Source organism: Protobothrops mucrosquamatus, unplaced genomic scaffold, assembly GCF_001527695.2.
Source record: "Protobothrops mucrosquamatus isolate PMUCROS unplaced genomic scaffold, P.Mucros_1.0 scaffold3504, whole genome shotgun sequence".
Lineage (NCBI taxonomy): Eukaryota > Metazoa > Chordata > Lepidosauria > Squamata > Viperidae > Protobothrops > Protobothrops mucrosquamatus.
The window spans coordinates 55,782-68,939 of record NW_015389476.1 but is presented as its reverse complement, the minus strand read 5'-3'; the positions used below and the strand labels follow the sequence as shown (position 1 = coordinate 68,939).

The window sequence follows — 13,158 nt, the reverse complement described above, 5'->3', positions numbered from 1 at the left end:
AATTAGTTCTAACCACCCTCATCGCCACTAGGTAGGATCTAACATGTGTCCTTACCTGTGTTCGGTCGGATTCGGTTCGGCTGGCCCTCCAGCTGCTCTCTAGGCGTCTTTTCCGGCGTTTCATCTCTCTCAGCTCCTCGGTAAACCAAGGAGCCAGTCGAGATCTATGCCGGGTCAGAGGCCGCAAAGGCACGACTCGATCCTATGATGTTCTTGTGATGATGGCTCCATCTTTATGAAATAGGTTGCCCTTTCAAAAAAAAAAAATCGGGACGACCTCCGTATCTTTTGCTTTTCAACAAACTCTAAAACCTGGTCTTTTCCCCTGTAGGAGTTTGAGATCTTTATGACATAGGGCCATTTGTCAACTTTCATGTTGCTGTTTATCATTCATTGACTTTTGAAGCAGAGTTATTCCTTGACTTCATTACCACGGTAGCCGTTCATGATTTGTATAAGTGGGCAAGGCAGAAATACTCCCAGCAAATAGTCCTACAAATAAATAATACATCTCATAAGGCGGTCCAGCTGATGAGACCACAAAGAAGGGCCTTCTTCGTGGTGGCTTCCCTCCCTGTCAAACATCATTCCTGTAGAAATAAGATTGGCTCCCACCTGGACCCTTTTTTGAACTTGAAGACACGGTTTTGCCAATGACCAGAGTGATATGGAACCCATACACTCGTTGGTTTGATTATTGTCATAAGGGGGATGTATACGTAGCCCTCGACTTATAATAGTTCATTTAGTGACCATTCAAAGTTACAATGGCACTAAAGTGATTTATGACCGATTTTCACACTTACAACTGTTGCAGCATCCCCATGGTCACCTGATCAAAATTCAGACGCTTGACCGCTGGTTCATATTTATGACGGTTGCAGTGTCCCGGAGTCATGGGCTCACCTTTTGCGACCTTCTGACAAGCAAAGTCAATGGGGAAACCAGGTTCACTTAACAACCGTGTTACTAGCTGAACACCTGCAGTGATTCACTTAACAACTGCGGCAAGAAAGGTCGTAAAATGAGGGAAAGTTCACTTAACAACCATCTCGCTTAGCAACAGAAATTATGGTCGCAAGTTGAGAACTATCTGTACTGGAGTTTGCATTGGGGTTTTATTTCTGTATGCCGCCTGGCGTCACCGTGAGTTAGGCGACCGTATAAATCTAATACATAAATAAATCTCTTCCTTTCCCTTCTCTTCTCCATTCACTAGATTATCAGAGCGAATATTATGGACCCGGAAGCAATTATGATTTTTTCCCGCAAGGACCTCCATCTTCCCAAGCCCAGACACCAGTGGACCTCCCCTTTGTGCCCTCCTCGGGACCATCAGGAACTCCACTTGGGGGCATGGATCACCCTTTACCTGGACATCACCCTTCCAGCGAAGCTCAGCGTTTTACAGACATCATGTCCCACCCTCCAGGAGACTCACCTAGTCCAGAACCGAATTTACCAGGTTCCTTGCACTCCATGTCAGCAGAAGTGTTTGGACCAAGTCCTCCATTTTCATCAATATCGGTCAATGGCGGTGGTAACTATGGTAACCACTTGTCACATCCGCCAGAAATGAATGAGGCTGTTGTATGGTAGCTTTAAACACCAGGAACTTTGTTTGGAAGACATGGGTCAAGCAACGTTCATCCTGCATATACCAAGATGTATAGAAATGAGTTCCAAGAAACAGACATTTTTTTTCCCTTCTGCCCTGCATTTTTTTCGTTCTTTTTTTTTTTCCTCATTCGGCTTAATCTTAGGAATTAATTGAGTTATTCAGAGCCCAGGGAAATTTTTGCTATAAACTGGGGGACAATCTTAACACAATAGAAGGAAGAAAACTGTTGTTTTTTTTGTACTGAGTGAAAAAGACACTTATGAAGCAGATGTGTTTCGATACTGCAATATATATTATGGGACGGCATATCCTTGGATGCTGACGTTCACGACACCATCCCTCTAGGAATTGAGAGGAATAACCTTCCATCAGGAGAAAAAAAACTAGTATTGGGGAAAAAAAGCAAGCCAAGGTCCATAAGAAAAAAAGGGGGGAAATGAACGGCTTAAAAGAATTCTAGCAATTTTAAAATTTATTTTATTGCTTGTTAATTTTGCCTCTGAAAGTTGAACGCAGTTCACAATGACAGACTTTTTAAGCCTCTGAAATGCCTCTCAGGCAGACAAAATGTAGTTTATTTTATTGTTCTTTTGGGAAGGGATTTTTGAGGGGTTTTTTTGGGCGGGGGGGAATGACCAGAGTAACAAATATTTAAATGTTAGCCCTCAGTATCAACTTTCTACCTTCTCCGAGCAACACACACCAATAATCCTCAAAAGCCAGAAGTCCTCTTTGACTTCTACGTTTAAAAAGAATGACTTGAAAAAATGAATAAAGTGTTCTACCTTCACAAAAAAATAAAAGCTAAACAAATAAAAAAATAAAGACTATGGAACTAGAAAAAAAAAACAGTCAACTGTTTACGTCGAATGTTAAAATTCAGGAGCTCAAATGTTTTACAAAAATAATAATAATCCTGTTTTAGAACCTCTTGTTCAAAAGCAAAGTATTTTGAGCAATCAACCAAAATCGTTCATCTTCACTTTTTTCCCCCCTTTGATTTATTCCCCCCCCCCCCCCGTAGATGTAGTAGAACATTACAGGGCTTGTGATTCACTTTGCTAGTTTGTTGAGGTGGTGTTTACACAAGACAAAAGAACACATACCTTTAAAATTCAGACGGTTGCCAAATAAACAATTCTATAGCACAAAATACTTGGGTGGCAGGCAGTGGTGGGATTCAGCCAGTTTGCACCACTTTGGCAGAACCAGTAGCTAATTTTTTGTTGCCCAGAATGGACTTCCAGAAGTGGCATCCACACAGAGAACCGGTTGTTCACATATTTGAATCCCACCACTGGTGGTAGGTACCTACAGGCCAAGGAAATCTTTTAAACCAAGTGTTACAAGGTTAAGGGGGGGGGAATTAACATCTTTGCTAATGTTTAGTCCTGTTCAACGTTAATGGAATTGTTAATATGACTTATATAGGCCCACACAGGTTTTATTTTTGTGTCTTTAAAAGAAAAAAGAAGTCCAAAATATTTAAATTTTATGATCAAATATGCAGTCAGCAGCTGCTACTTTTTTTCTTTATATATTAAATTTCTCATAGGTCTTTTATTGTTCAAATAAAACTAAGCTCGTGTGACCTCCAGTACATATTAGACCATTCACTGTATGAAAGGGGGGGGGGAAGTTGGATTAAAAAAAAAATTGTGAATTTTTAATAAAACTAGAAAACCTGATATTTAGATAAGCCGTGTTTCATTCAGTGCTTTCCACAATGTTATGCGAGACTATCCAAAACAAATAGGTAAAAAAAAAGTGGAATTATTTTAGGGAATTTGCTATAGAGTTGTTTCTTAATCTTTGCAACTCTGATGTATGGACTTCAACTCCCAGAGTTCCTCAGTCAGCATGCTTTAAGATAGATGTATGGACTTCTACTCCCAGAATTCCCCAGCCAACATGCTTTAAGACAGGAGTCTTCAAACTTGGCCCTTTTATGACTTGTGGACTTCAACTCCTAGAATTCCTCAGCCAGGCACGCTGGCTGAGGAATTCTAGGAGTTGAAGTCCACAAGTCATAAAAGGGCCAAGTTTGAAGACCCCTGCTTTAAGATGTGTGGATTTCAACTCCCAGAATTCCCCAGTCAACTGATAATTAAATTCCATGCACCTAAAAGGTATTAAGTTTGAGAAATGCCGTTTTACATCATTGGTGCCCCTTCAAAATTCTGTAAGAATCTTTCAAGACAATTTAAAGCTGAGTTTGATTTTTTGCTCATTAAGTCATTTTCCACTCAGCTGGAATGTGGACATCCTTGTGCAATTTTGAAGGGAAACCTAACAAAATTCTTCTCTGATTACAACTGCAAATACTAATTAAAAATCAGCAGTTTCCACCTTCTGAAGGTGTTAAAGATATGAAATTAAATATGTTCCAGATTTCTAACAAGTGAGCCATTCCTGCAGTAAGATCTGGTGCAAGTGGGTTTCTTTGGCCAAAACTGTATTTGAGTGGCTATAGGTGCACCTTCAAAGGTAGGATTGGACTACTAGCGCCCTAAAGCAAAACTGAGCTCCATCTGTAGAAACTCAGTGGATGAGGCTGTGCTGATGGAAAACTTGAATAAATACAGGTATTCCTCAACTTACGACCACAACTGAGCCCCAAATTGCTAAGAGAGACATTTGCAAAGTGAGCTTTGCCCCATTTTACGACTTTGTTTGCCACAGTTGTTAAGTAAATCACTGGAGTTGTTAAGTTAGTGACACAGTTGTTAAGTGAATGTGGCTTCCCCACTGACTTTACTTGTCAGAAGGTCGCCAAAGGTGACCACATGATCCCAAGAAACTGAAATGGTAATAAATACATGCCAATTGCCAAGTGTTCTGAATTTTGATCACGTGAGCACGGGGATGCTACAATGGTCGTAACAGTGAAAAATGGTCATAAGTCACTTTTTTCAGTTCCGTTGTAACTTCAAACAGTCACTAAACAAACTGTTCTAAGTATTTGATCAAGACTTTCCATGGGACTTTAAAAAATCAAGAAGCAACCTAGAACTAAGGAGAAATTTCCTGACAGTTAGAACAATTGATCAGTGGAACAACCTGCCTCCAGAAGTAATGAATGCTCCAACACTAGAGGTTTTTAAGAAGAGACTAGACAGCCATTTGTCTGAAATGGCATAGGTTTCCCGCTTGAGCAGGGGGTTGGACTAGATGACCTCCAAGGTCCCTTCCAATATTATTATTAGTATTATTATTATTATTATTATTATTATTATTATTATTATTATTATTATTATTATTATTAATCATTGCATAGTCAGCCAGATGTTCAGACTGGATTTGGTATTTTTGTCTATCTATTGAGTCCTTACCAAGGACCTGGGATAGGCAGATGTGGATGCTGCTGCTGCTGCTGCTGCTGCTGCTGCTGCTGCTGCTGCTGCTGATGATGATGATGATGATTATTATTATTATTATTATTATTATTATTATTATTATTATTTGTACATGCATTTGGAAGTTATTTCTTCCTGGATCACAGGTTGCTCTTCCGTAGTGGAAGACTTTCACAGTCTGACAAATGCCACATCCCAATTAAGACATGGGCTACAGGGACCGTTTTCTACAGCAGATTGCTTCTGAGGACCCACAGCCCACTGACGTGCCAAATGGTGGGGTGGCAGAGGAATCGGCAAGGTCTTCAAAGATGGCACTGTGTGCCATGCAACTGGACTGGCCATATCGTGACTGCAAAAATCCAAACCTCTAAAACAGAGGTGGGGAACTATGGCCCCTTTATGACTTGTGGACCTGAGCCAGCATTTTGGGAGTTGAAGTCCACAAGTCATAAAAACGGGCGTCATTACCCACCCCTGCTCTAAAACATCTCTTTGCTACTCCCTAGCGGTGATCTGCATTTTTGCAGCCTAGAAACCATAGGTCTAAAAAAGAGAAGCCCAGATGGATCAGAATTTGTATCAAACTCTGCTCAACTCCATACAGGCCCCATACAACTTTGTTGGACAATATAACTGGTTCCTGGTTCCTGCCCAATAGTGTGTGTGTGAAACTGTGTCCCTTGCCTGGAGGTGGGGAAGGCAAAATAATTTGATATGGTAAAAATGATTGCCAGGCCTGGAAAAAGCCAGCATGCTTTTTGGTGCTTAGCACAGCAGCAGCCATTTTGTGCAAAAGCCATAATCCCCCCCACCCAACCCCGCCTTGGAAGCCATTTTATGGGACATTCCACAGCATCTCCCCAAATTCCTCAGCAAAGAAGTGCAAGTGTGCAATCAACATGTGCATGTACAAATCTCTATGTGCACGTCAGTCAATGCATACACTTCATTCCAGGTGCGCCCATGAGGGTGGTCCAATAGGCCAAGATAGTGGTGACCTATCAGCAAACTTTGCCCTTTCATGCATCTGGATTTTAAAAGGGGAGGAGCTTTGCATGTCTATTAAAAGGGGTGGGGCTTGGGTTACATGTAGTGACACCATCTTGTTTATATCAACCTCCTCTACGGATGTCTCTGTCGTTCCTCTCTGCTCAACACAGCCTCAGGGTTAATGTGTGTCTGTGACTATGTTTGTGTATCAATCCAGCAATCATGGTTACTCTTGGACTCTCCTAACCGCAGCAAAGGAGGTGATGATCTATCACAAATAACGAAAGGAAGGAATATAATGTCCTTTCTCACGGGCCGGGATGGCTGAGGAATTCTGGGAGTTGAAGTCCACAGGACTTAAAAGTTGCCAAGGTTGGGCACCCTTGGTTTATATATTTTTGGGACAGTTATTTTTCAGGGGGGGGGGGGTGCTTTGTATTTTTTTTTTTTTACTTTTTAGACAGTTGCCCAAAGTCATGAATTACGAATGAAGGCAAATAGTTTATGAATTGTTTAAATGGTCAAATAAATGAGGAAGGAGGTCCCCTTGGACATCGCAAGGAGCTTATTTCTGAATAAATCTGTCCCACATTTGTCTAAAAATGTTAATTGAATCGGAGAGCGATCCTATCCCATATACTTTGCCATAATATTTACTGCTTTTCTAGTTTGGTAAAAGAAAAGCATTACTCTTTGAGGGGCATGTAAAAATGCAAATTGTACCTGGATCAATATATTGACCTTGTTTTCCAGCAAGATCCATTCCACCCCCAATTGTGGACATAAGCCGAGGACTATATGGACTGTACACTCTCGCCTCCCCAACCTGTCTTGTTTTTCAAGAGATAAGATGTCCCAGTGCATTCTTATTCTTTCAGATTGTTTCAACTCCTGCTAAATTTGGAGTTCTGAGTTCAAGAATCTCCCAGTGGAGGATGGATGGAGATGTTTTGACATTTGACTCACAATTGGGAGAAGACACAATCAATAGGGCTGGGCCTGTTGTGTGACAGCAGCCATTATGTTTTTGATGGGAGGGAAAAAGATGCATCCTAAAGACCAATGAAGAAAGCCTCAGAGTCCTGTAAGCTTTTGATGTCCCAATCCATCTTGTTGGTTTAGTCTCTGATTTCCTCAATCCCAAATCTGCCCTTCAAACTTCTTTCTTTCCATACAGAATTATGGAATAACAGAGCTGGAAGGGACCTTGGAGGTCTTCTAGTCCAGTGGTTCTCAACCTTTTTAATGCCGCGACCCCAACCGGTCGTAAGTCGAGGACTAAACCGGTCATAAGTCGAGGACTAAACTGGTCATAAGTCGAGGACTAAACCGTCGTAAGTCGAGGACTACCCAACCGGTCGTAAGTCGAGGACTTTCCCTGCCCGGGAGCGCCGCGCATGCGGCCGAGGTGTAGCTGGCAAGCGGCAGAGACGGAGCAGGCCGACCACCAGCTGGCCCAGCCCAAGGGAGGTAGGGCACCCGCTGGAAAAGGGGGAAAAATGGCGGACAAAAAAAATGGCGGACAGCCTTGCTTGGCGACCCCCGTGAAATGGTCGATCGACCCCAAATGGGGTCCCAACCCACAGGTTGAGAACCACTGTTCTAGTCCAACCCCCTGCACAAGCAGGAGACCCTGTACCATTCGGAATGGCCTTCTTAATTTATTTCAGGTTTGTCCATGTGTCTCAGATTTGGGGAGATGCTGAATGATTCTGGACCAGTGAGGACCTTTGGTTATTTATTTATTTTTAAAAAGCCTTTATGACCTTTCAACTCAGACAATGGCTATTTGAAGCACTCTCTTTTCCCTGTCATTATCTACCGGACGCACCACAGCAGGGAGGCAGGGAATGCTACAGGTCCCCATCCCTAAGGAGGTCCATCTTGCGGGACCCAGAAGGGTCTTCTCCATGATTGCTTCCTCTTTGTGAAACATCAACTGTGCAGATAAGATTGACCCCTCCCCACCCTGACTCTCTTTCCCAAGGGCTGAAGATGTAATTCTGCCAATGAGTAGCTATGGAACCCATCAAGTGGCTTGTCAGATTGTTGTTGCTAAGGGGTTGGGGGGTTACTGGATTCTGTGTTGGGGTTTTATCTTTATAAGTTGCTCCTGGTCACTGAAAGCGAGTTGAACGGCCATGTACCTTTTCTAAACAAATAAATAAATCTGGGTAATCAACGCAAGATTAAAACTGAGCCGTTAACCAGCAATCCAGGTTTCAAATTTATGCAAGATGACCAGATGGAAACTCTACAGAACTTTTCTTTATTTTCTGCCCTTATTATTATTTTTACAAATAACTCAAGCCAGCTAACACATCCAACATATATGCAGTCCAAATAGCCTTAGGAACAAGGCTGCAGAGGGAAATAGGGATGACTTGACCATTCATAAACGTACCACAAACCTCGCAGAGGCGGCATACAGGTAGTCCTTGACTTACGACCACAATTGAGCCCAAAATTTATGTTGGTCAGCAAGACATTTCTTGTGAGTTTTGCCCCATTTTACAACCTTGCTTGCCACAGTTGTTAAGTGAATCACTACAATTGTTAAACTAGTAACACGGTTGTTAAGTGAATCTGGCTTCCCCATTGACTTTGTCAGGTTGCAAAAGGTGATCCCATGACCCCCAGGGCACTGCAGCCATCATAAATATGAACTAGTTGCCAAGCATCTGAATTTTGATCACATGACCGTGGGGATACAGCAATAGTGGTTAAGTGTGAAAAACGGACATAAGTCATTTTTTTCAGTGCCATAACTTTGAACAGTCATTAAATGAACTGTTGTAATTAACCAGTGGAACAGCTCGCCTCCAGAAATTGTGGGCGCTCAATCACTGGAGATTTTTAAGAAGAGGCCCAGCGGTTCTCAACCTGTGGGTCGGGACCCTATTTGGGGTCGATTGACCATTTCATGGGGGTCGCCAAGCAAGGCTGTCCGCCATTTTTTTTGTCCACCATTTTTTTCCCCTTTTCCGGCGGGTGGCTTACCTCCCTTGGGCTGGGCCAGCTGGTGGTCAGCCTGCTCCGTCTCTGCCGCTTGCCAGCTACGCCTCGGCCGGCGCAGGGGGCAGAACCACGCATGCACGGTGCTCCCGGGCAGGGAAAGTCCTCGACTTACGACCGGTTGGGTACTCCTCGACTTACGACCGGTTTAGTCCTCAACTTACGACCGGTTGGGGTCGCGGCATTAAAAAGGTTGAGAACCACTGCTAGACAGTCACTTGTCTGAGATGATATAGTTCTCCAGCTTGAACAGGGGGCTGAACTAGAAGACCTCCAAGTTCCCTTCCAGCTCTATTCTATTCTATTCTATTCTATTCTATTCTATTCTATTCTATTCTTATTTATTTATTTATTTATTTATTTATTTATTTATTTATTAATTTAATTTATACCCCGCCCTTCTCCTCATGGGACTCAGGGCGGCTAACAGCCTCATAAAAACTACAATACAAATACAATAATTAAAAGCCGAATTAAAAAGAAATATTTAAACAGGCCGATCATTAAAATTGTCCTTAAAAATCCCCTAAAAAGCCCCGCTAAAATTCTATTCTATTCTATGCCTTATTTTATTGCAACAAGGAAGTTGGAAGTCAAGGCCTTTTTTTTTTCTTTCCCCCTTTTCCACACTTCTCTTTTCCCCTTTCCCTTCCCTTTGCTCCCTACTATTTGCTTTTGTATGTTCATATTTTATAAATAAATAATAATGATAATAATAAAAAAAAGTATTAGGAGGCAGCGAGAAGCGCTGCATTTTATTCAAAGGCTGCAGCATCCACAGCAGGCGCGAGACCCGAGCAAGGCGGGCCCTGGAAACTCCGCCCACCGCCGTTTCCTCAGCGAGAGGCGCCGCCCTCGCCCCGCCCTCGCCCCGCCCAAACCGCCTCCTCCTCCTTCTGACGGGACAAGATGGCGGCGCCCTTAGCGGCGGAGTTGGAGCGTCTCCTCAACCCGCTGCCCCGCGCCCAGCCTGACCCTGAGGACGACCCCGAGGAGGGTGAGGGCTCGCCTGCGGGGCCGGTGCGGAAGCTCCCGAGCTGGGTTTCGCTTCTTGGACACTTAAAGGGGCGGTTGAGATGTTGGGGGTTGTGTTTCCACGTGTCTTTCCGACGTTGCCTGCAAAAGTCTCCTCTGTACACGTGTTGTGTGAGAGAGAGCTGGGGTGGGGCGCCTGTTTCGAACTCTGCTTCACCCTATATGCTGAAAACCCGTATCTTGGCCCTGGGAGGGATCGGTGCCTTCTCACGTGGGATTGAGCAAGGGATGGATAACTTGTGATGGTAGGAGAGGAGATGAGTACGTGTGAAAGGGGAGGAATTAGGAAAAAAATATGGGCTGGAACTATAGATTTTCCCCAGAGAACTATAGGGAGGGGGTAGTTGAAGGGGCGGAGATACACTCCTTCGGGAGAAAACGTTGCAATACACCTGTGTGCACGTCTGCATATGAGAAGGTGGGTCAGAGGAAAGTGAGAAACAGACTCTTCTGGCTTTCATTTTGCAGCTGTGATAAAAAAAAAAACCAGTTTAGTAACTAATGGGTGGAAAAGTCCTATGTTTATTTATTTAAATCTGTGTTTCTGAAACTTTTTGCTCTTAGATCCCCCTTCTGTTTGTAAAAAATTATGGAGGACCCTAAAAGAGCTTTTTGTTGTATGGGTTGTATTTATGCTAAACATATTAAAGGTTAAAATTGATGCATTTGTGGAATGTCTATTAAACCATGTAAAAATAACAAGATTAAACCATTAGCTGTTAACTTAAATGAAATATTTTTCATGAACAGCATTTTTAACAAATAAATGAGATGAGTGACATTGTTTTAAATACTTGCAAATAACTTCAATATCAGGCAAACAAATGTGATTTTGAAGACCCCTGAGAGGGTCTGAGTGATCCCCAGGAATTTTTGGACCATGCTTTAAGAAACACTGATTCAAATGATTCCTAAAAGTCAAAATGCACAGTGAAAAAATGGAACTGAAATTAATTAGAAAGAAGACTAAATTAATAGAATAGAATTGAATAGAGCTGGAAGGGACCTTGGAGGTCTTCTAGTCCAGCGCCCTGCTTGAGCAGGAGAATATATTTCAGACAAGTGGCTGTCTAGTCTCTTCTTTAAAATCTCCAATGATGGAGCACCCACGATTTCTGAAGGCAAGTGTTCCACTGACAACAGATAGAACAAGCCTTATTGGATTGACACTGGAGGTAGTGAAGTGGTGGGTAGCTTCTGCCATTTAGATCAAATATCAATAATAAAAGTAGAAGTCAAGAAATATGTTGGAGACTAGCACTTGGTAGAATAGCCATGAGGGTCTTGGAAAATATATTCAAATCCTGTGATGTGTCTATATACCGGTAGTATATAAAACAGGGTTCTTCAAACTTGAGCCCTTTTATGACTTGTGGACTTCAACTCCCAGAATTCCTCAGCCATTCTGGAAGTTGAAGTCCACAAGTCATAAAAGGGCCAAGTTTGAAGAGCCCTGATTTAGTGAATGGAACTAAGCAAAGGCACTGAAAAAAGTGACTTATGACCAATTTTCACATTTATGGCCCCATGATCATATGATCAGAATTTGGGTGCTTGACAACTGACGTGTATTAATGGCAGTTGCACGGTCCCAGGGTCATATGTTACAAATGATGATCGCATGTGTCATGTGTAACGCACTATGAAGCAGTATATAAGTCTTAAGTGCTATTGCTATTTGTAACCTTCCCAGCCAGCTTCTGACAAAGTCAATGGGGGAAGCCGGATTTGCTTAATGACTGTGATTCACTTAACAACTGCAGTGACTCACTTAACAGCCATGTTAGCAGCAGAAACTTTGGGCTCCATTGTGGTCGTACGTTGAGGACTATCAGTACTGCCATTGATAAGTAGCACAATCACAATTTCCTTGTGAGATGAACGGCAAACAAATTTAATAAATATTTGTTTATCATAACTTTGAACAGTCGCTGTATGAATGGTTGTACCTGTAATTTATTTAACACACTGTACCACTGCTATCCAAACCTCTTACTAATAAGGTATGAATCAAACATGGTAACTCACAAGTAGAAAGGACTATAAACTTTTATGTCAAGCTCAACTTCATGAGGGTGACCATGTGGGTTTTGAAGTAATACAGGTAGTATTGAGCCCAGAATTTATGTTGCTAAGTGAGAAATTTGTTAAGTGAACTTAACTTTTACGACCTTTCTTGCCACATTTGTTAAGTGAATCCCTGCAGTTGTTAAATTACTCACATGCTTGTTAAGTGAATCTGGCTTCCCCCGTGGACTTTGCTTGTCAGAAGGCTGCAAAAGATGGTCACATGATCCCGGGATACAGCAACCGTCATAAATATGAACCAGTTGTCAAACATCCCAATGTAAATCACATGACCATGGGGATGCTTCAACGGTCATAAGTGTGAAAAGTCATAAGTCAATTTTTTTCCAGTGATGTGGTATCTTTGAGTGGTCACTAAACAAACTGTTGTAAGTCAAGGACCATCTGTACTATGGAGTTGGCTTTTTATTGTGAGAAGGTCCTTGGTGTTCTCTGAGCTTGGTTGTTTCCTTGCAGACATTTCATCACCATACTAGATAACATCAGTTTGCAAACCCTTCTAGCACTGATGGTGTTACCTAGTTTGGTCATGAAACGTCTGCAAGAAAACAACCAAGCTCAGAGAGCATCAAGGACCCCATAATTATTCTCCTCCTCCTCCTCCTCCTCCTCCTCCTCCTCCTCCTCCTCCTCTTCTTCTTTACAAACCCCACTCCCTTCTAGCACTGATGATGTTACCTAGTTGGGTCATGAAATGTCTGCAAGAAAACAACCAAGCTCAGGGAGCACCATGGGCCCCTCGTTTCAACCCTGAACTATAAATATTCTCCTTTATTGTGAGAAAGTTTAATTTCCAACTTTCCACTCCAGTTTCCAGAAGACCTTGAGGTCTTCTGATGACTTAACATCCAACTATTAACCATCTTCAACTCTTAGCTTTTTCATGATCCGCAAGGTTGATTGGATGCTGCCACCTGGTGTGAAATGCTGGTCTTTGGATAGTGGGCAGATCCCTCAGTTCTGCAGTGTTTAATTGATGACTGATTAGATTAAAAGGTTCATTATTTCTAATTAGCAAATTGGGTAGCTGATTATCGAAGATACCTAGAT

General features: G+C 42.4%; 1 protein-coding gene across 1 annotated transcript in view; it reads left to right on the top strand.

The window, feature by feature from the left end:
* LHX1 (LIM homeobox 1) overlaps nt 1-1,599 on the top strand; it is a gene marked incomplete at its 5' end in the record, with an annotated part of 52,814 nt that extends 51,215 nt beyond the window's left edge. Inside the window, one exon of the mRNA XM_015827116.1 lies at nt 1,220-1,599. Within this exon, the coding sequence (XP_015682602.1) occupies nt 1,220-1,599 (380 nt within the window). The remainder of the gene's footprint in view (nt 1-1,219) is intronic.
* Nucleotides 1,600-13,158: the final 11,559 nt, after the last annotated feature.